The 24,351-nt window shown below is 45.1% G+C and overlaps 1 protein-coding gene across 1 annotated transcript in view; it reads right to left on the bottom strand.

Annotated features, from left to right (window-relative positions):
* Positions 1 to 24,351, bottom strand: part of mfr (ferlin family C2 domain-containing myoferlin misfire) — a 340,374-nt gene that overhangs the window by 126,425 nt on the left and 189,598 nt on the right. The window contains exons 2-3 of the mRNA XM_075873366.1: positions 10,452 to 10,510; positions 3,285 to 3,373 (exon numbers count right to left, since the gene is read on the bottom strand). Coding sequence (XP_075729481.1) covers positions 3,285 to 3,373; positions 10,452 to 10,510 — 148 coding nt within the window. The remainder of the gene's footprint in view (positions 1 to 3,284; positions 3,374 to 10,451; positions 10,511 to 24,351) is intronic.

Below are 24,351 nucleotides of genomic sequence, written 5' to 3' on the forward strand. Positions count from 1 at the left end.
TACAACGAGAAACTTCCCTCGGGCTTCACTCCTGCATCTAAACCATCTATACCCCCTTGGTGTCTTATTCGACCCACAGTGCATCTTAGTGTACCAGGGATCCGGAGGTAATCTGAGCTTTCATCGCCCGTGCTGAAACAACTGTCTTTTTTTTTTGCACGAGAAATATTCAGACAGTGTACATATATATAACGATGGCTCCACGAACCACCAGTGTTCGTCAGGTGCAGTAGTTTTCCCAGCAAGAGGTGTCAACATCAGCTTTAGGACTGACCACTCCAAGGCATCTACAGCAGCAGAAGTAGCTGGTTTGCGCGCTGCACTTTGTGTGGTCAATCGGGAACCACCGCAACAATGATCGATTTTCAGCGACTCAAAAGCTGCCCTACAATCTGTGCTCTCAGCACTGCGTCGTGAGCCGTACGAACAGCTTGTTTTCGAAATTCGATGCCTTCTCCACATTTCACACGAGAAAGAGCATCATGTGACGTTTCATTGGCTGCCAAGTCATTGCGGTGTCATAGGGAACGAACATGCCGATACTTCCGCGCGGGCAGCTCTTGAGGGAACGCAAGAAGAAGCCATACCACTATCGGGGACCGATGCAGCCAGTAATTTTCGACGACTAGCGCGAGAAATCACGTTTTCACTGTGGTTCCCACCAAGCAACAAGACGAATCGTCAACACCACCTGTCCTCTTTGATGGCTCTCCGCATGCCCACTGGGCTCGACCGAAGAGAAGCCACCCTTCTTCATCACCTATGGCTAGGAGTGCCATTTACAAAATCTTATTCCTTTGTCATAGGAATGGCCGACAACGCTCTCTGCGATGCCTGTCATTTCGAAGAGACGCTACACCACATCCTGTGCGACTGTCCGTTGTATAACATCCAGAGGCAGTCACTGGCGTCCGTTCTATTGCGCATCGACAACAGCCAAATGTCTGTGGACACTATTCTGTCAAGTTCCTGAGAGAAGACTTTGCAACAGAAGGCGACAAAAGCTCTGTTGAAATTTCTACGCGACACGGACTTGAAAAAGCGGCTGTAACAGCAATGTCACACACCGCGAAAGACAAGACTGGACTATGACTGAGTGTGCGCGCGTGTGCTGCCAAACCTGCTTTGTTTATCTCTCTTCCCTCTCTGCTCTCTATCTTTCATATCCTCCATTTCCCTCCCCTGCGCAGGGTAGCAAACCGGCTGCCCATAGGCTGGTTAACCTCCCTGCCGTTCTTTTTCTCCTATTTTCCTTCCTTTCCTTCCGAAATCGTTAACTACATTTTAAGCACAAGATCTATAGGAATGGCTTTAGATGTCCCGCAGTAAAGTACTAAGTACTCCGAATCGTTAAACACTTTTTTTAAACACACATCAGCCCACGGCATGGCTTTACGCTCGCCTATAGCAGAGTGCCAAGTATTCTGAATTGTTAACCACTTGATCTAAACACGCCAGAATGTTCGAGCGTATATTTGACCGGGACGGCTTCATGATCTCCCGTAGTTGAGTATGATGTACTCTAAATAGTTGAACACTTTTTGGAACGAAGCTGCTTATAGCATAACCTGGTCGGTCGTTCTTCCGCTACATAGTCACCATATCCGAGGAGTGAATGATGATGAGTGGGGTGAAGCGTAAGTCTGTCCAATGCGTGCTCTAGTGTGATAGGAGTGGATGGATGGACGGAAGCATGGACGCATGAACACACGGACGGATGGACACTTCGCTCCACTGATCATCATTAACTTCGTAGAAATGCCGTGATTTTTTTTCTAAGCACGCAGTTTTGCGCTCCCTTCGGTCACGTACTGAATACTCCGAATAATAATTAGAAAAAATGACAACTTATACACGAAGCACATGATGATGAGTGGGGGGAAGCAACTGTCAGTCCGTCTGCGCTTTCGTCCATCCGGTCGTTCTTGCTTCCGTCTGTCCGTACGTCCATCCATGCGTCCGTTCGTGCGTCCACGCGTGCATCTGTTCATCCGTGCGTCCATTCCTGCGTCAACCCGTCCATGCGTCTGTCCACCCGTCCGTTCAACCGTCCATCTACCCGACCGCACATCTGTCTGTCTCTCCGTCCATGCGTCTGTGGATTCGTCCGTTCATCTAATGAACACTCCAAGTACCACCATCTTGCATCTATTCATCACATTTTCGTCATATAAAAGTATCGCCATCGAGCGGACATTCCAAGGAGTAAACGAGATGTGGCGCGGCCGGACTAGAGGAGTGGCACGTTAGCACTTTCTTACGGCCAGTGCTTCGTGTCTAGTTCCCACCTTTGCATAACGAGTAGGTAAGTAAGACATATGAGGAGAAGGGAAGAGTGCATTGCGTAGTCTTGTATAGCATAGCAAAGGGTTGAGGAAAGAAAGGGAACAAAACACAACCAGCCATGTACAATATAGAATAATCTCCGTATGGCATCTGGGTGCCACCATCTTGGTCTGTTAATCCTGTGTTTTGTAGTCTTTTCTACACCGCCAGGAGAACCAATGAGGTCAAGAAATATGATCCGATCGTTTTCATACGTAGGCGTCTACTGCAACAGCATTTGTTCAGTTGGTAAATATAAAAAAAACACACACACAATTGTTAAGAGCTCAATAAGGTGTCACTCAAACCGATTTGTAAAATGGTCTATAGGCAAGTGCTGAGCGAGTGAAGTGAAAGTGAGCTAGAGGGTTAGGCCAACATCTCCATGTTTTGTCAGTCTGTGCACCACCTGTTCCTAACTGTCCCCAGTTTTCTATGGTGCGTCGTGGGGCCCAGAATGTAACCATCTGGCTGGGTCAGTAACATATGGGAGGCTTAAATTAATCATTGTCTATACCCGAGCCATCAAAAAGCACGGCCACCTTTACTAAGCGGTTGAAGTGAATTTTTCAGTCGCAAGAGTCTGCGTACACTCGTAAAGTCGTACGTTTCTCGCTGGCTTTATCTGGTACTGTTTTGTATAACCTCTTCTTTGAAAGGAGCAGCCTTCAACTTTCTCACCTCTGTCAATGTTCAATTCAAGTCCACTTACGCTGAAACGGAATCCTATAGCAAGGTCGCAGTGAAACACGACAAGGAATAGGAACGGCGAAAAATAATAAATGCTGGAGCTTAATGTCTTAAAACAACCAAGTAATTATGAATAATGCCATAGTGGAGAGCTCCGGAAAATTAGCATGTCATACGGCATGTCACGGAGTTAATTTAGATCAGGTTAGGATTGGTTATAGTACCCTAGTGTGCAACGTAGAGTGTGGACAAAGATTCCGCATACTCACTTGTTTGCGAAATACCTGTTGTGCTGGAGCACCTGAACTTCCAGGACTTCGTACTTCTCCACAGGCCTTCCCACCGGCCACTCGAAGTCCTGCACCAGTGAATCGTTTGAACCAGTTAGAACTTTGAAAATGATAGCTGCAAATAAACAAGAAAACAGAAACGCAGCTGTACTACAATAAAACCTGAGTGAGAGATAATAAATATTTATTAATATTTTTTTATTTGTAACTAAAGTGAGTGGGGCGCTTTGAACAGAACTCTACTGGCCATAGCGGCTCACCGGGCCTGGTCCAAGTTTGCCAGTCGGCTTCCCAAGGCCCGATTTGAGAGTCTCGCCTCCCTCCTGAGGAACTGCATAGCGTGGACACCCAGCGATCGCTGTTTCTAGAGTTCCCACTTAACCATTCACCTAACCATCGATGATGCCAGTGTTCGAGGTGTGCGCAAGTAGAGTTTCCCAGATACAAGTGGATATTTGGGAAGATTCGCCAGCTCGGTGGGTGATATGTGCGTTACATTTTGCGGCGACACTTCATCAACTCTCTGCTTCTTACGGCGGGTGAGGCGCGCGTCATCTTCAGCGAGTTCCGCCAAGTTCTTTCACCCTTCAGGTGTATCGTCGTGGAGAGCCGGTGAGAGGAAAAATTGTACGCCTTGCTGGCGGTGGCCCCCCCTCGCGCGCGGCGAAGAAATTAACCACATCTCGTCCAGTAGTTTTTGGCAAGTTTAAATTTATTATCGCGATTATATGTTGCTTACTTTCGTTAGTCATGTTATTTTATTCATGGCTCCCTCATTTACATCCGACTTTGAGCATTGGTGACCTTGTTATGGTCTGTATTGAGCGCCGTATTTTGAGCGTGACTACGCCATATGAAATACACAGATGGATAACGAGCCAGGCCCCGAAAGTCCTTCGCACTTTAAAGATACATGTCGGTGTAGTCTTATAATTTGGGATGTTTTCTTCAATGTATATCGAAATGCCTTTACTTCCTCATTTTTGTACAGCTAGATGGTCCTTGACTTGCGCAAGATTTTAGACCAGTCATCATCGTTGTCGTCATGGCTAGGTGCTTGGTGACTGCAGTCACCTCCATCGTTACAGACGTTGATATGCTCATGATTACGTTCTCGTCGCTAATGATTATATTGCTGTAGTTAACAACATCACCCTAATTCATTTGTGGCGTCATCACCTTCATATATGATCATCGTCATTTTACTAGCCACGTACCCCTCAGCGTTTCTCGGGCATATCATGCTATAGCTAGAGGCATGACTGGGTAGAAGGAGCTCACACTCCTGGCGAAGTAGACACCGGTCACCGCAGCCGCTCCACTTGAACCGTTCGAGTAAAGGTAGTGAAATTGACATGTTCATGTTGGCCGCATTCACATCTCGCTCGTTCCTCGCTACTCATCCATCAAAAAAAGAAATTGAAAAAAAAGCCAGTGTGCATGTTGATACCCACGGGAAAGTGAACTTGTTGCCCACGAGGAGGTTCTATATTATGTCTTCTCCTTGGTTACCCAAGAAATAGCGGGAAGTGCGCCGGAGCAAATAAGAAACGTAAAAAAACTAAAAAGAGAAAAGAAATACTTTGTGCAACTGAAGCATAAAGAGACTATCGTAAAATTATGAGCGCTATGAAAACTGCACAAGGGGTGGCTTCTACATTTTATAGTGCACTTGAAGGGTAACTAATTGACAATCACGACTATGAAAGTACAGGGAGTGACGTTTGTGAAGAATATTTTTATTTTATTTTTATTTATTGATACTGCAGCCTCGAACAGAGACTATAGCAGGTGTGAGACAGAGGTACAGAGTATTCTGAAAGGGCAAAACAATATACACGCAGAAAATGCATAACGCGGACAATATAATGCATATAGTTAAAGCAACACAATTAGGGATGCGAAACAAAATTCGAAGTAATTAGTGAAATTCCAAGTAGGGTATATAGAATATACAGATGATACATCGCTGGACAAAAGATTACGTTTAACTGATGATCGAATTTTACAAGTGACACACAAAAAGGAACAAATGCAACAAAAGATATAATCAATGGTACTAAAGAACTACTCTAAGCATTTTTCAAACAATGAAAGTTATTCTTGTGTTACAATGTTATTAGTTAGGTTGTTCCAATCAGCAATAGTTCTACAGAAGAAAGAGTATTTAAAGCATATATTTCGTGGAAATAAAGAAGCTATCATTAAAGAGTGTCTTTGCCTGGTAGCATAACCCTCAGAAAAAGTGATAATGTGGGAGGTATCTATGTTTTAATGTCCTTTAATTATTTGGTACAAAAGTTTCAGTCGACAAATTTTATTTCTCTTCGTAACTGTGGGGAGCCCACTTTATTTGATGGCCTCAGTAACTGACGAACGACCATAAGAATTATAAATATAACGCACTACTTTTTTCTGTATTCTTTCTAATTTGCTGATGTTTGTTTTGGTGTAAGGGTCCCAAATTGGCACGGCATATTCAAGTATGGGACATATAATTTACTGGTATGCAAGGAAGCGTACAGAAGGAGTTGCTAATTTTAAGGATCGTCGCAAGAAGAATAATGTACGTAACGCTTTATTTGTGATGACATCTATATGTTTTGACCGTGATAGATTATTTGTGAACCATAAACCCAGGTATTTATATTCAGCAACCTCCGAGAGGCCTATTCCAATAGCTCCGTAGTGAAATAAAAGTGGCTTCTTTTTGTGGGTTATTCGCATAAAGACCGTTTTTTCGTAATTAATAGTCATCTGCCACTGTTCGCACCATGAAATGATTTTTTGGAAGTTTTCATTTAACCTAATCTGCTCCTGAAATGAATTGACTCCTTCATAAATCACGCAGTCGTCTGCATAGAGTTTAATCTTAACATTAATGTTGGTGGTGATGTCATTTACAAAAATTAAAAATAACAGAGGCCCAAGCACGGACCCCTGAGGTACGGCAGAAGCAACTTCAACTCGGTTGGAGCAGGTGCTATTTAGGGAAACGTATTGATACCGGTTTGTCAAGTAAGCTTTAATCCATTCTAATATCGTATGATTTGTTACAATAAGGCACAACTTGTGAAGTAATTTATTATGAGACACTTTATCGAACGCCTTACTAAAATCCATATATGTAGCGTCTGTTTGTTTTCCTTTGTTTATAGCCTCCACGAAGTCATGTGTAATTCCAAGTAATTGTGTGTAAGTAGAATACCCACGTCTGAAGCCGTGTTGTGCATCTGTTAGGACTTCATGCTTTTCAAGGAAATCTACTATGTGCTTATAAATTATGTGCTCGAAGATTTTGCATGAAGTAGATGTCAACGAAATAGGCCGATAATTTGCAATGTTGGATTTATCACCAGATTTAAACAGTGGTTTCATTCTGGCGGTTTTCCAGTCCTCCGGCAATGCGCCATCACTCAGAGATTTTTTAAATAATATGAGCAAATACTTTGCGCACCACTCTGCATATCTTTTTAAGAAGGCGTTTGGGATATCGTCCGGGCCAGGAGATTTTTTAGCATGTATATTGAGCAGAAGGTTAAAAATGCCCTGCTCGGAAATTTTTACATCCGGCATAGGTGGAAAAGACATACTAAGCACTGGAAGGAAATTATTATCTGTTGTAAATACAGATTTAAAATGATTATTGAAGGCATTGGACGCCGCTGTGTCATCACTTATGCCTTTCCTTTAAGAGAAAATGAAGTAGTGCCACATGAATTTGGTTTAATATATTACTCGGTTTAATATATTATATAAATGCGAAGGAGTTAAAGTGGCTAAAATAACAGTAGGCCAACGGGCACTTCATTTTTCACATTTATATTACCGTCACACTACTAAAAATACGTTACCTATATTCCTCTTGGCTTGATTGTCTGTTAGTTTTCATCAACTTTGTGCCTAGCAAGAAGAAAACCGAATTTTTATGGTTTCCTTCTCTTGATTATCTGAAATTCTTCAACGAGTGCCGTAATTAGATTTCATTTAAATGCGGCCGCAGTGATGGGTAATCAAACCATGGTAACCTTTGTCATGACGTCACCCTAGTATTAGCATGTGAAACCCAATAGTACTGAACCAGTGTCACCGTTTTACCAAACATGCATCCACAAAGTGGTCACAAACTTCTTTTTTTTTAAGACTTAGAAAGTGTAGTCGCGCGTCTGTAGTACTGCTCCCGCAAGGTATCACAAAATATAGTGCTATATTTCCACTCATCAAAAAAATGACCTTTAGGAAACAGGATCTAAAAAGTGTTAAGAAGTGTTCCTTTTCATTTTCCGGTCTTTTTTTGTTCCTGTTTTCTTTTTGTAAAGTGTCTTTTATATTACAGTTTATACCCTTACTTCTTTTTCTAGCCCAGGGTAGCCAACCAGTATGCGAAGTGGCTAACCAGCCAATATTGATTCCCTCCATTTTTTATCTTGCTTCTTAAACGAACACTGAATTTCTTGCAAACACAATTACCTCATACTGGTCACCATGTTTTGTAGCAAACACTCTCGGTTTACGACTCGCCGCGGTGGCCTAGTGGCTAAGGAACTCGGCTGCTGACCTGCAGGTCGCGGGATCGAATCCCGGCTGCGGGGGCTGCATTCTCGCTGAAGACAAAATGCTGTAGGATCGTGTGCTCAAATTTTAACGCACGTTAAAGACGACAAGGTGGTCGAAATGTCCGGAGCGCTGCATTACAGCGTCTCTCATAATCACACGATGGTTTTGGAACCTTAAACCCCACATACCTTTTTGTCTTCGTGTTTACTCACAGTGATTCTTAAGCAGTTATTTCACCTCGCGACACTTATCTCGTGGTTTTTAAATCCCCAGTAGCAAATTTTGCATCTCTAACAAAATAATAAACTCTTTATCTCGAACTGCAGTGCACCAGCTCAGTAAGAAGACTACAAATATGTAACGTCCACATCGAGAGCCTTACCTCATTAGACCGTCCTTTCGAAAAAAGGGCAGCGTCCGTAGAACGGAATGCTTGATTAGAATTACGAATGCACGTGCTTTATTACCAAGGGCACGTTAATGGATTCTCGGCTACCGCTTCTCACAATGCCAAATCGTCTTAAGATTTGGCGTGCGCAGAATCTGTACTCGAAACTCGAAAGTCCGGAGGAGTGCGCCTTAAGTCCGCCAAGTAAGTAGTAACAAGCTAACCGCGCCTTGAATCGCACTTTTTATTTATTTAGAATAGACAACAAAGCTTTCCATTTTTCGCATTCGAAAGGCCACCTGAACTCCCTTTCCTACACCTGCAACATTCACTCCCGGTTCAGGATTTGTCCGGAGTAGGTTGAGCCCATAATTAGGTACATTCACGTGCCTGAGAGTTTTGAAACTTGTTACTCCTCGACTGAGGGAACATAAAAAATGCATTTATCGAATTTTGTTCCAGTTATTCTTTTTTTTATTTATTGAAATCATGAATTGCATTTTTCGAACGCAGGTGTGCGCACTGGCTGCTGCAAGTTTATTTCCGAGATAAGAAGGAAAGGAAATGTACTCAAATAGGTTAAAAGTCGAAACGAAATCCTATCTTAAGATAAATTGGCTGGTTGCCTATAGAGAGGCGTTCAAAAAGTGCCCCCCCCCCCCTCCCGATAGAAATCGTGAGGACATGCGAATTCATTGCACTACTTCCATAACGATGTTTCGCACGTGAGAACCCAGCATTAGATAAAAAGTGTTTTCTTTTTTTTTCTCACACTGTGCTTCCACCGTTTGCCACACATGGCGTTTTTTTGTTTGTTTGTTTTTTGCGAGAAACGAGGTATGCGTTTCCAGCTCTATTAACTAGCATGTGTGGTTAAAAACTATTATAAAGTGAACAAAAGAAACAACATTCTCGGGTCTTCGTCGTCATTTCCCAGCGGCGTCTCGAGCACACATTTCCGGATGTTCTGGACAGGCGCCCAGCCAGCGAACGGTCGAGAGTGAAACGTGAGTGGTCGGTAAAGTGGAACACATGGAGGAGAGAGATTGAACGGGAGAGAAGAAGCGGCGAAGCATTGAACCTACCCTCTACTACACTCTCTCGCATCACTTGCTGTGGTTGCTAGGGGCGAGATTAGGCGCGCACGCCCGCAGCTGTTGCTAGGGGAGAGGGACGAGTGAGAGCAGAGAGATGACACCTGCCGGCACGCAGGCACCACCGCGGACATAGCCGGATGCCTGACATAGCCCGACTAAGAAATGCATTCGCAATAAAAAAAATCTTTATTGTGTACGAACATAAATTATGCGTTGCAAGTTGGTCTTCAAGAATGCATTCACGTTTTCAATGTCTTACGCAGCAAAAAAATAACATTTCTTTATAAAACATTAATAACGATTTGAAGTACTTGGTACTGCAAATCTACTATGGGAGTGCAGAAAGCCGGCCCTCAACGGGAAACTAAGAACAATAAGAAATAACATTTTCCGTGTGTTTGGAAAAAGTTGTTACCGTTTTAGAGTACCTGGCACTCTACTATGGGAGAGCAAAAAGTCATCCCATGGGCCCCGCCCACAACTGCTTTTTGAGTGCATGTGTTTAGAAAACGTTGTCAACGATTTAGTGTACGAGGTACTCTACTATGGGAGAGCCTCCCTCTGATAAGGCTGCAGGAAAACTAGGACAATAGATTTCCTTAGAACAGAATGGCGATGAAGAACATTTCGAAAAGACGGATTCGAGACCCACCCGTATTCCCAGTGCAGGGAATGTGTAGAAAAAGAAATTCGACATGTAAACGCAGCTTATGAAACTACTGAAATGTGCACCACACGCCAAACTTCTTTCAACGTACTTCCTTTTAACTAGCTTTGCGAAGAGGTCTCGCGATTCCTACGAAAACCATGATCATGTCAGCCCGTACAGAGGGCTTTTCTCTGGGATTTCTCACAGCGACTTTTTGTACTTTTTTTTCACGTCACATTCGTTGCTTAGGTAGCTCGGGATCACCGAAGCGCTTGCTACTACCTGCAGCATCTTTCATATAATATGACCACTTTGTGAAGCGATGATGGGGCGGGTTGTACTTGGAGAGGCCGGTATGAAAAAATTTAGCTACGTTGTGGCGACAGGGAAAATCATTAGGTTGATGCTGTTCAACAACGAGCGCATGCATAAAACTACTGACGTAGGGTGCTTACGTCATTGAAGACGGCATCTTCTTCCATGTTCTCGCAGACCTTTGTGTGGTGAGAGACACCTGAAACGAAACGAGAGAGAACAAGATCAGAAAACTTCGAACGTATCCAAGTAAGCACAACCCTTGGTAAAAAAAGCACACCTCAGTGTTGGTGTACCATTGACAAATGTTGGTTACGGATGGATAAGTGCCGCCTAGCACTCGCTACCGCTAATCACTGCTCCTATTAACAGTGGTGGCATCGCTCTAACTCCTAGGAACCAAACATTTTGCATCCGTAAAGGTTTCGTTTAAGTCGAAAGCCATAGATTGCTCATCCAACACGAGACGTGACCTCGAGCGTTGGCAACATCACCGCTAGTCAGGCAGAAAAAAATCATCGTTACGTGACGTCATCATATGACGTCAATGGGCACAAACATATGTGACGTCATCGAAGAACATCCTCACTAGGTCGAAGGCTAGCCGATTTCAGAGGACCTGCGAAACCACGCGAGGCTAGAAATCTTGCATTGCCAATGATCTCTGGGGCAATGTCTGAACATGATGATCATCGTGAAAACCTTTTGGTGGGGCAGAAGGGAGGCAGAAGGGGGGCAGAAGGGGGGCAGGGGGAGAGAGGATAATCATTATCGGCTCGCATGAAAAAGATTGATTTCACCTTCAACTCGGTTTACACAAATGCATAAAGGGAGCATCTGACTTTTTGAAGTTTGCGGTCGTTGTTTGTTTGAGCTCTTTGGATCAGTTTTCACATGCGCACTGGTTTCCTCCATAAGTTCACCTTCGGTGTCGCGAAATGTTATGGAAAAGGTGCATTCAGGATTATTTGTCAGCCGCTGGTTGGCATTGAGAAGACCCGTGAAACAACAATTCTGTCTGACTATATACCTTCGCAAGCGCCATTTGTTCCACGGCTCCTTCACTAATGCGGATATTCGGAATAATGTCATAAGTCTGTAGTGTATGCATGCATCTAAATCGGGTAAGCAGTGCTGAGCAAGAAGCACTCTTCTTGGAAAGTAGAAATGTAAGTTTTGATGGGTATGTAGCATAGACAGTACAGGAAGCTTCTACAGCGTTCGCTAGCACTTCGACTGTATATTGTTATAAGTCGTAAGGAATATGCATGCCCCAGAAGGACGATGAAGACGACGAATGCACAAGCGCTCGTGTTGTTGCTGTTCCGTCATCTTTGTAGCACCTGTTTCTATCGGTTTGTGGGTATTTCGTAAACGCATTTCATTCTTATGAATATCGTCACCGGCGTGACAATATTTGCGCAGTGAGACAAGAAAACTGCCACATTATCGCGTCTAACATATACAAACGATACATTTTCGTTGCCTCTTTCGTGCGCGCGTGCGTGTGTGCGTGTGCGTGTGTGCGTGCGTGCGTGTGTGTGTGCGTGTGTGCGTGTGTGTGCGTGTGTGTGTGTGTGTGTGCGGCAGAGACAGACCGAATAAAGCGCGTATTTGTGTGTTTTCCTCCTTTCCTTGTTTCCTTTATTCTAGGGGTATTTGAAGCGCAAAACAGAAAATCTAGTCAGACGCATATTTCTTTTGGAGTAGCATAGCACAGCAAAATATCTCCGGTCGTAAAAAGTGCTACTCGAAGTTAGAACGCGTCGCCTCAAGCGTAGTTCTAACGTCCGTGGCTACGCCCCTATATTTTTGTGAAAGAAATTTGCATGCATACATATTCGGGGAAAAAACAGCAGGAACACGAGCGTCATGACTTCGTAGAACGTACGTGTTGACACACGGGGAGGAAATCCTCAACGCTTGCCAACTCGTATATATGAATATGAAGCGTTGTTCTCACTCGAGATAATGCGGAGGGCGAATTTCAAACAATGTGTGCCCAGGATGTGTTCTTTATTTACTTCTGTGTCGTTGTCTCGTTTATTTTCCAGCAAGCAGCTACTTGATTAGCGAACAGCTCCCTGTGATATTAGCAAAGTAAGTTTCAGAAAGTTTGCATGTGAAACTCATGATCTGATTAATATACGCATGGCTTAATGCGGCATAACTCTTGAATAACATTCCCGACAATAGTATTGCCTTCTTTTTTTCATATGTTCCTTGCTGAAATCATAAATAGGCGAGTTTATTTTATTTACTCATACTGTTAGCCTGTAAGCCGTTACTGGGTGCGTCAATAGTAGCACTTTGCAAGAAATGCAGTACATAATAAATAAATAAACGCATTTCAAAGAATAAAGAAAATGCATCGGTAACAATAAAACACGAACAGAAACCAATAAATGCAACAAACGTAGGCGTACTCAAGAACACAGTTCGAAAATAGCGCCTTCACGACAGCACCGGTAACACCAATTTAATAATATCCGGTGTTTAACGTCCCCAAATTACGATATGATTATGAGCGACGCCGTAGTGGAGGGCTCCACGAATTTCGACCATCTCACGTTCTTTAACGTCCATTGACATCACACAGTACACAGTCCTACGCCGTTAAGCCTCCAGGCGAAAGCGACCTCCGCGGCAAGGATCGAAAAGTACCGCTGACTGGGCGAGTTGGCACATCATTAAATGATATTGCTTTAGCTCAGCTCAGTTTAAGTGTGAAGAAAATATGCTATACAGTCAAGGGAAACAAACAGATGACAGGATAGAATTCACAATGGAATAATTGGAAGCGCAAACCAACGGCACACAAGAAACAAACAAGCGCAGACTTCAACTGGTTTATCAGAAACTTCTCTAAAGTTTTTCCTAACGGCTGCAGACGCCTTTGAAACGTATTGTTCTTTAGAGAGAACAACAAAACATCCTTCCTTATCAGCAGTAACGAGCCTCAGGCTATTAGACACAAATAACGAAATAATCAGGCCCAGTCTGCAGTGTATACCCGGCGTCGCATTCTTTTTGGACAACGTTGAAACACAATCCTTAACACAATGCGAACTCCTGACGGATTTGAGAAGCTTGCCTTGACACGGTCAGTACCACAGAGAGTACAGGAAGCGGACAGATTGCATTGTGTTAAAGAATGTGTTTCAACGTTGTCCAAAATGAATGCGAGGGCGGGTGTACACTGCAGAGCGGGCCCGATTATTTCGTTCTTTGTGACTAATAGCCTGAGGCTCATTACTGCTAATAAGGAAGAATGTTTTGTTGTTCTCTCTCAAGAACAATACGTTTCAAAGGCGTCTGCAGCCATTAGGAAAAACTTTAAAGAAGTTTCTGATAAACCAGTTGAAGTCTGCGCTTGTTTGTCTCTTGTGTCCCGTTGGTTTGCGCTTCCAATTATTCCATTGTGAATTTGTACCAACTAGCCCGCCTGTCGACCCTACGACAGGATCGAAACCACGACTTTAGGGTCAGTAGCCTAGCACCTCGACCACTGATCCACCTCAGTGGACAGGCAACATCATTTTGCTTAACAACCAAAACAGTTCGCTTCGGTGAAACAGCGGTTACCGTGCTCGTATGCTCACCCAAAGGGCTCCATTATAGTCGCGGCGGTCGCACTTCGATGGAGGTGAAATACTTGCGTTCCCGTTCACTTTGCGATGTTGTTGCCCGTTAAAGAACATCATATGGTCACAGAATCTAGGGCCCTCGAGTACGGCGTGCCCCCTAACCATGTCGTTGTTTTCGGATGGGTAAACTTCGCATAATAACAAACAAAGCGAATTCAAAATATAATAGACCAACCATTCGACTCTTTGAAGGTTGACGAAGGGAGAAGCAGTTCAGCCTTTCAATTTTCGTGCTTTTCCATGCAAAGGTAACGTGAAATTCTGAAACTAACCAATGACACAGCCTATATAGATCTGAATCTGAAAATTTTCTTGCAAAAGTCCTTCTTTAGCGTACAGTGCTCCTTTAGGGCTTTCCTGTATTCATGCGTAATCATCGTTTGTTATGCCGCAACTAGCGCCGTCTTGTCTGGCTTGCCATGCGCGCTTGACGGTTCGTACAACAACTTTAACAAGCATTTGTAGCCTGTTCATTGATCAAGACCTCGAAATATCTTTTGCGGTGCTCAACAGTAGCCACTATGTCTCCACAGCTTAAATGGCAAAGCATTGGTTAGCTCAAACAGTAAAGCTTCGGAAGCATATATACCGAAGGATTATTCGCACATCGATGACAATAACATCATGTTGACGTTTTGTACGCAGTGTATTGATTTCGTTTTCGATCTCCGGCTCACATTTGTTTATTAATCACAGTTTCAACGTGTATTTCTGCGAAGTGTCACTGCCTTAGAGTGTCATATTGCCAGGGCCATAGTTAAGGGTGTGTTGGTACGAATCCCCTCGATATTTTTTTTTTCATTTTGCTTGAGCACTTGTACACGTACACATACAAACGCATGCACGAACATACATAAACTATTACTCAAATGCCTTCCCCCTCCCCAAAACAAAAAAAAACACAAAAAGGGCTGGCTATGCTTCTACACGTTGCCATGTTTGCCACTCGACTGCTACCACTGTGACTTTTCATTCAATTTTCGTGCTTTTTTATGGGGCTGCGAACTTGTCAAGCTGTTTTGAGCACGGCTTTTTTCGTCATTTTTTTTCTGTAGAACAAAAACACTTGATTACATTTCATTTGATTTCACGGTAGGTTTGTTCCACCACATACCAGCGCCAGGTGGTCGAAATTTCTCGAGCACAACGCTATGGCGTCCCTGATGAGCATATGGTGGTTTCGAGACGTAAAACCACAGCCATTATTAATGTGTCGTTGTGTCTAGACCCATAGAACGCTAAGTAGGTCTGATTTATAATTAAGAAATACTCATGCGATCAACCGGCCTTACTGAACGGTTGTAGCTAGTACACCTTTCCTGTGTGTGTCTTCGTTTTCACATAAGCGCGCGGTGCGTTTTTATTTTCCCTATCTACACCCTCTTTCTTGCCCCTATTTCCCCGCCCCCAGCGCTGGGTAGCAAACCAGATGCCAATATCTGGTTAACCTCCCGGCCTTTCCTTTCTTTCTCTCTCTCTCTCTACTCATGCCGAGTTTGGGTACATAATATAGCGAACTGTGCGTCTGGAAATATATCATGTCAAACACTTAAGCTACACTGATATTTGAGAGAACTTTGTTTAGAAATTTGTCCCCGGTGGTTACGATATTACCTAACGCGAAACTAGAACGCATTAGTGAACACCCGTGTGCTTCAAGTGGCGAACAAGTGCCAATAACAATAATCTATCTATCTATCTATCTATCTATCTATCTATCTATCTATCTATCTATCTATCTATCTATCTATCTATCTATCTATCTATCTGTCTGTCTGTCTGTCTGTCTGTCTGTCTGTCTGTCTGTCTGTCTGTCTGTCTGTCTGTCTGTCTGTCCGTTCGACCAACCGACCAACTGTTTATCTATCTATCTATCTATCTATCTATCTATCTATCTATCTATCTATCTATCTATCTATCTATCTATTTCTTACTCTAATTTCATCTTTCATTACGTATTTGCTACATCCACCCACTCTGTTCATAATTAATTGCTTTTCGTGAGCAAGCTTTTGCAGTAATCTGCAATGTGATAGCAAAGCGGCTAACCAAACGTACTCAGATCACGTCGCCTGTGCATGCGGTAATAACGGCAAGCGAAGTAGGGCAGCGACTGGAGAGTATTTTTAGACGCACCCTTAGGTTTAAGACATCATCCTTCACCTTGCTAATTTCCGGAGAGTATCTTATTTAAGTGCTCTTCGGCTCCCAAGTTACCAAGTTTATTCGACACCGCTACGCAATCTTATTAACCTCCTGACAAGGACCACCCTTGGAACGTGTCAGCCACTGATTCGATCCTCAGGGAAGAACGCGTACAAACGTTAAACCTATGAAGACCCTCATCGTTTATAGAAAGGATTTTCAATTAACCGTCTTCAGGTTCCGTATTTTACTGCAGGCGTTCGCATGAAATTTCCTTGGGTTGATGACAGTTCTAGCTTTCACATTTTCTTTCCCTTCATTTCGGTCTTTATTTCAAACAGGAGGAATGTTTCGTCCCCGTGTTAGCAGAAAGCTGTGAGTCCGATTAGTCTAAAGATTCACTAAGAGCCCACTGTAGTGTCGGCCAGAAATTACAGCGAGCTGCCAAAGGTACTCTTTTGAGTTTCAACTTGGTGAACAACAAGCTAAAATGTGCCATTGTGATGTACAAATACTTTTCTATCCTTTCTAGCATCCCATCTTCCCATCTCGGTAGGTTTTAGTACTGTGTACGTTGCATCCATACGCCAGGCCACTACCGACTCGACCTATGAAATGTTAAAGCTCGCTATTTTCTCTTTACGTCTTTCTTGACTTTGCCTTATCGCGAACAAGCGATCTAAAATTGAAGTAACCCGAAACAAATCATTTCCCGCGGTTCTATCTTATCCTCAAGCTAAAATCCAATATACGTGCGATCTCTGAAACCACGTGAAAAGTAAAAACAAAGCAACAATACGGTTTATTGGGCACCTCGAAGAGCCAATAACCAATCCAAGCCAAAACCACCTAGCCGTACAAAAGGAAACACGCGATGCAGCCGGTTCGCCCGGCTCTGTTCTCATCGTTATTTATGCAAGCGAGGCCCGGGGAGAAGGGTGACCACTGAATCGTGCATCAGCTTCGCGCAAGGCGCCTTCCCGGGCAAATAGAGGCCGCGTAAAATATAAAGAATAGAGACTCAGAATGAAAGCTCTGCTTCTGAAACGATGGTGATGTGTGCGAGGCGCGCGAAAAGGGAGTCCACCCACCGCGTCCGCGTCCCGTGTCCAGTGGGGATTCTATCCTGCGGGCCTTCTTAGAAAGCTCAAGCAACTTCTCTGCTTTCGCTGTTTCGTCTCACTTTTCGCGGTTGCGCAAACAATGCTTGCGCCCACCGCATCCACTCGCAGATCACTTGCACGTGCTCTGGTGACACTGCGAGATAGTTAAGGTGAGTGTGCGAGCAGGTGTGGTTTTGAATTGAAAAGCCTCGACTACGGACTAGCACAACAAAGCTTTTTTTAACTTCCCTCATGGCTAGCTTTCTTTCGCAAACAACATATCTCTGTTTCTCTTTTAACATGCGATGATGATAGTGGTCAACTGTTGCATGTCCGAAATCTCTGATTACGCCTATGGCATATTTTATTTATTTATTTGTAGTGCCCTCAGAGTATAAACCTATTATAGGGAAGTGTGGGTGTACATAGTAAACAAGAGCATGAACAATAATAGTATTAAAGTTGGAAATTATACAGAATAATTACAAAAAAATACGAAAAATACAAAAAACTAATACCTAGTAAAGTATGATATGCAGAACGTCTATGACCGGTACGCGCCATAGACGTTAGTTAAATGTCATGAGTAGCGATTGATCCAGCAAAAATCTAAGCAGACTTAGACTACAGCTCGAAAATTATATCTTGCGCTTATGGCTCACTCTTACCCAGAGCTTACCCTGACTTCGACTCACCGAAATTTTGCTCGATCGGGTCTAATCGGATTCAGACTTACGAAGACACTTTCCCTACCAGATCGACACCTACGAAGATTAACCAAAATATTACTTTCTCACACTCCGACTTATGTTCGATGAGACTGAGCCAAGGAGTGGGAGCGGGGTAGTGTATATATATTCGATATGACTCTCAGTGAATCTGAATGAGTCACCTGTGGGTTATTTTCCTATATCTGGCCAAAATACACAATGTTTATCATCAACATCATCATCAGCAGCAGCAGCATCATCAACAACAACAACACCATCATCATCATCATCATATCATTATCATCACTTCCAGCCTGTTTTATTCCACCGCAGGACGAAGCCATTTACCAATTCTCTCCAGTCGAACCTTTCCTGTTCGAGCGGATTACATTTTATCCCGGCAAACTTCCTAATTTCGTGGATGGCCACCAGGGGGCCAGGGAGTTCGGATGTGCCTCGCATCAGCTCCGCGGAAAGTTGTTTGGTCTGGTGGAAATTGTGCAGTTACAGCAAACAACTCCTATAATCTCCTGCCTGAAGTTCTCTGGACCATCTAGACCACGACTTCAGGACTGTGAGTACGTTTTGGGGCATTTTATGGCTATTTTGGTGTCGACTGCGTCTCCGCCCAGCAAAGCCTAACGCTAGCGGTGAACAAACGCGGCGGCTCGGCGGTGGCCGACGCCCCCGGCGTTCGCTTCAGAGCCCCGTTGTGGAGACGCGACGGCAATGGAGGTGACCGTGGAGGGTACTGAAATTACCCCTGAAGAATTTAGAACCGCTGACTGGATCACGAAAGCTGGAAAACATGTTAAAGAGCTGCGTGACGCCGCTAGAGGTGACAGACAGGGACGCCAAGATGGCAACGCCCGGGCAGAAAGTCGAACCGAGCCCGGCGAAAACAGGAAGAAGACGGCGGCTGCGAACGCAGCATACAAAAAGCTGGGGCACAAGATCGCGGAGCGCTCGATTGCGTCGTACCTACCGCGGTTGCCGGCGAACGACTACAAGATAATCATTCGTCCGAAGTGCGGGCTGGCGCTCACAAAAATTCCGAACACCAGGCTCAGTGAGGCGGTGCGCATGGCAGCGCTAATTCCGTGGATTAAGGGACAAGAAAAGGAAGTGTTCATTGTTAACGACAAGCAAGGCACCCTGATTTTCAGCACTCCAGACATAGACACTGTCTGGAAGGTGACCAGGATTAAGTCTATCAAGATTGAAGGCAAGAGCTATGACGTCACGGCGTACCTCGCGCCGCACGAGGATAGCGGGCGGGGTGTGGTGCGCGGCATCGACCCGAGATTGTCAGTAGAGGAACTGACAGAGGCTTTCGACAACTCAAGGAACCCGCCGATACTTGGTGTTAGGAAGCTCGGGAACTCAAGTTCAGCGGTCATCATCTTCAAAAATGAGACGGTGCCCAGGTGGATGTACTGTTACGGCGTACCGCTGAAGTGCGTGCTTTATAAGAAACGATACGAGGTGTGCTACCGATGTGGCCAGCTAGGACACAGATCGGACGTGTGTATCAGCGACCATGTTCGCTGCCGGGGATGCGGAATGACAGCTCCACCCGAGGACCATGCATGTGAGCCCAAGTGTAAGCTGTGTGGCAAAGGACATCTGACAGCAGATCGGAAATGCAAGGAAGCTTTCAGGACCCCTTATACAATAAAGAAGAGACAGTGGGAGTCCTGGCGGCGAATGGAAAGAGAAGAGCGGAAGGCGAAAGACGCCGATCCACAAACGTGCAGAATGGAAGAGATCAAAGAACGGTCCAGGAGCCGGTCGAAGCATCGAAGAGGGTCAAGAGGAAGAGCAGGTTCCTTCCCAAGACTACCGGAAAGACAAGAAGGAGATCTGCCACCAATGACTGGTCCAGTAAACGAGGGGACTTCCGGCAGTGCTGTCCTCAACAGTGGGAGACCCACGTCGCCGAACCGCAAGGTGGGTTGGGGAGATAGGGCCTCCCAGGATAAACGCGATGAAGAAATGTTAACCATTAAGGAAGAGAATCGCATGCTTAAAGAGCAGCTAGCAATGATGAGTCGGCAAATAGAGGAGCTTCAAATAGCTATTAAGTCGTCTAACACAACACCGGTTTCCCTACCACGAATGCCACAGAATCAAAATATAAAAATGCCGGAGGAGCAGAGCGCTACTCCACCTCCAGCGAAAAAGAGGGCAAAAGAAGCGGAAAAGCCCGTAATAGAGCAGAACGTAGCGACAGTGATAGACATGAAAATAGCGCAACTGGAGGCAAACATTGAAGCCAAATCTACCCAGGACGATGAATGGCGTAAGGCCTTCGAGAAACGAATGTTCGAGATGTTTCAAAATCTGAATCAGCAGTTGCATCAGCGGGATAATAAACTTACCGAGGAACTTAAAACAGAATTCGCGAAGAGGGATCGGGCGTATGAACAGCTCGCCCAAGAAGTATTAGGCAGGCCGATGAACCACCTTAGTGGCAATCATGGCTCACAGATTCAGTAAGAACACCGTTTGGCAATGGAACTGCAGAGGCTTCACGCGCAAGCGTGCGGTTCTGCAGGAATTCCTGAGGAAAGGGGATCGACCGGATGTTATAGCTTTACAGGAATGTGGGAGAAAGGCGACGTTGCCGGGTTATAAATCCTATGTAAGCGAAGGCACGAGTACGCAGGTGGCCACCCTGGTCAGGCGAAACGTTACGGCGGTGCAGCATGACATTGGTAATGCACACATCGACCATGTTCTCATAGAACTAATACCCCAAAAAAAGAAAAACGCTAGCTTGTTCGTATTAAATATATACAGCTCTCCGAGACAAAGGCGATGCGACTTTGGGGATCTCTTCGCTTCTACGCGTCGTAAAAGTAAGAACAACCCATTGCTGATCGTCGGTGACTTTAACGCTCACCACACGGCATGGGGATATAAGCAGGCTTCAATTAAGGGCAGGAAATTGTGGGATGACATGCAAACTCATAATCTGGACTTGATAACCGACCCGTTGCAGCCAACTAGGAAGGGAAATAGTGTCGCGGTTGATACCACACCCGACCTTACCCTGACGGGGAGCGGCACTAGTGCCACGTGGTGCAACACAAACGAGGACCTAGGCAGTGATCACATGATCATAGAAATAGTGGTAGAGGGAGGCCCGGCAACACCTCGGAAACGAAGGGTAGAGGCCGTAAATTGGGACTCTTTCAGGGACCTCACGGGCGACCCGACTCCCATTTCCGACATTGCCGAGTGGTGCGATGGGGTGTTACGTAGTGTTAAGGAAGCCACTGAAGTGGTGGAAACCGAGGAGGACAACCAAGTGGTAGACACGAGATTAGTAAATCTTTGGAAGAAAAAGAAAGCTTTGGAAAACCGACTCCAACAGAGGAGATGGGATCGGAGTATCAGGAAACAAATAGCAGCTTTAAACAGGCAAATTGAAGAGCACGCCATCACGCTCACGAAGCAAAGGTGGGGGAACGTCTGTCAAGAGATGGATAGAAATATAAGTACGTCCGGGACGTGGCGACTTCTTCGTCACGTTTTAGATCCGGAGAGCACGAAGACAGCGTCTAAACAACAATTGGAACGAATGGCGCACCAATTTGAAGGTACTAGGAAGGAACTCTTAGAAGAAGTTCGGAGCAGATACATTAATCCCGCCGGATCCGAACCTCTCCCAGATTATGGAGGGCGGGAAAACGCAGCCTTAGACGCCCCTATCTCCCTGGCTGAGGTGCGAGCGGAGATTAATCGGCTAAGGACTAGATCAGCGGCAGGGCCGGACAGAGTGACTAACAAAACGCTCCGTAATTTAGACGATAGGTCCATCGCTAACCTAGCAACGTACATGCAGGAGTGTTGGGAAAAAGGGACGATACCGCAGGAGTGGAAACTCGCAAATGTAATTTTCATTCCTAAACCGGGTAAAAAACTCCGTTTCGAGAATCTTAGGCCGATATCGTTAACGTCTTGCGTAGGTAAGCTCATGGAGCATGTCGTTCAGACGCGGCTCAATAGGTACATGGAAGACAATGGTATGTATCCGGACACCATGATCGGTTTTCGACCCCGACTATCAGCGTGCGACGTGATGCTACAGCTCAAGGACCAAATTATAGACAAGCCAACGCGAGACACAAAAGTTATCGTGGGTTTAGATGTGGCAAAAGCATTTGACAACGTGAGGCACGTATCAATTTTGGAGAATCTGAGCTCCCTGAACGTCGGAAAGCGACTTTATGATTACGTCAAGGACTTCCTTTCGAACAGGAAAGCCACTTTAAAAATCGGGGAAGAATTCATCGAGGACATTAAATTAGGCAACAGGGGGACACCTCAGGGCTCGGTGTTATCACCCACCCTTTTCAACATTGTGATGTTGAAACTGCCTGAACAGTTGAAGGATATTGAGAATTTAAATCACACCATTTACGCGGATGACATAACATTATGGATGAACAAGGGCAGTGACGGCCAAATTGAAGGCTCTCTGCAAATTGCCATTGATTAAATCGTGGAGTACCTGGAGCCCAAAGGACTTAAATGCTCGGCCGAAAAGTCGGAAACACTCTTCCTCATGCCCGCCGGAAAACGGCGGCTCCACAACAGGCCTGAAGTGGACATCCACTTGTATGTTAACGGCGCAGAGATCCCCGCGGTCGACAGTATCCGTGTCCTTGGACTAAGGATTCAGGCGAACCGTAAGAATTCTGAAACTCTTGCTAGGTTGGAAGCCAGTTCTAATCAGACATGTCGTCTCATCAGACGAATAGCAAACAGGCATGCTGGGATGAAGGAGGCGAACCTTCTTAGATTAGTGCAGACCTTCATAATAAGTAGGATAGTGTACGTGGCACCTTATTTAAAATTAAACCAAGCGGAGCGGGGCAAACTCGACACCATTATCAGGAAAAGTGTGAAAGTCGCGCTCGGACTTCCCCCAAACACGTCAACTGACAGACTTATGAAGTTGGGGGTATCTAACACACTCGATGAGCTAATTGAGGCTACTGCACAACATCAAAGACTACTCGGATCTAAAACTGGGAGAGCAATATTAAAGAGATTGGGCTATGAGCCCACGCGTGAGCAAGCGCGTTCAAAAGACATACCAATACAGATCAGGCACAGGATAAAGATACCTCCGCTACCCAGAAATATGAACCCTAACTTTCACGAAGGCAGGCGTAAAGCCAGGGCAGAGGCATTACAATCTAGGTACACTGGTCGACAGGACGTCGCGTATACAGACGCTGCGGAATATAAAAGCAAAGCGGCACACACGGCAGTGGCGGTCAGGGGAGATGGTGGCCTAATTGCGTGCTGCACAGTACTTGGTGTCGAGACTGTAGAGGCCGAGGAAGTGGCCATAGCTTTGGCCATCAGCCAAAAGGGGATCAGGGTGGTCATCAGCGACTCCAAAAACGCTGTGAGAAATTACGAATCGGGAAGGGTGACGGAGACTGCCGTCCGTATATTAAACATGGTAGGAGTACCCAAAGAGCAGATTCTGCTTGTCTGGGCTCCAGCTCACCAAGGACTTAGAGGGAACGAGGAGGCTCATTCCGTCGCCCGAGGTCTCACCTACCGGTCGACCCCTGGAACCTCCCAAGTTACCGAACAAAGAAGCGAGTATATGCGCACATACCATGAAATCGTCGCACACTACAGGCTGAATCGGCAAGTATACCCGAGAGCGGACAACTCACTAAGTAAGAAAAACGAGATTTTGTGGCGAAAGTTACAGACCGGGGTTTTTCCAAACCCCGCACTTTACAGCAAGTGGCACCCCGCAGTTTTCCAGTCCCAGTGTAAATTTTGTGATGACGTAGCGAATTTGGTCCACATGGTGTGGACATGTCCAAGTAAAAACGATGGTTCTCGCACTGTAGAATCCTGGGAGGCCCTGCTCTGCAGCCCAGATCCCAACGTCCAGCGCGACATCATCAGTCAAGCCCTTGCTGCTGCCGCGTCCCAAGGGATTCCGGCCGACAGCTAGGGGCAACGGGCCATGCCTGAGCAATTGACTGACCATTTAATAAAGTTTTCTCTCTCTCTCTCTCTCTCCTAATTTCGTCTCTCCATCTAACCTTCTGCCATCCCCGACTGCGTTTGCCATCGCTTGGTAACCATTCTGGTTCTGTTACTGCCCATTGGCTGCCTTTTCATGCGAAGTGTTAGAATTTTCGCAAAGTGTCAAATTTCTAAAAAGAAACGAAAAACAGAAGCCTACCAAGATTACCAACTAGATTAGCAACGCTTCTTTTTGTTTTGTCAATTAACATTGAGAGACGCGATTCTTTTCGCACCATGACTCTCTTTGAACAACGGTTACGCGAGTTATTGCGTGAAACTCATAACGCTATTGTCACCTTCCGAATGCGACAGCAGCTTGTTGCCCTAATTTCTAAACCTGTGTGAACACACACGCACGGAAGC

The sequence above is a fragment of the Rhipicephalus microplus genome, chromosome 9 (assembly GCF_043290135.1).
Source record: "Rhipicephalus microplus isolate Deutch F79 chromosome 9, USDA_Rmic, whole genome shotgun sequence".
Taxonomy (NCBI): Eukaryota; Metazoa; Arthropoda; class Arachnida; order Ixodida; family Ixodidae; genus Rhipicephalus; species Rhipicephalus microplus.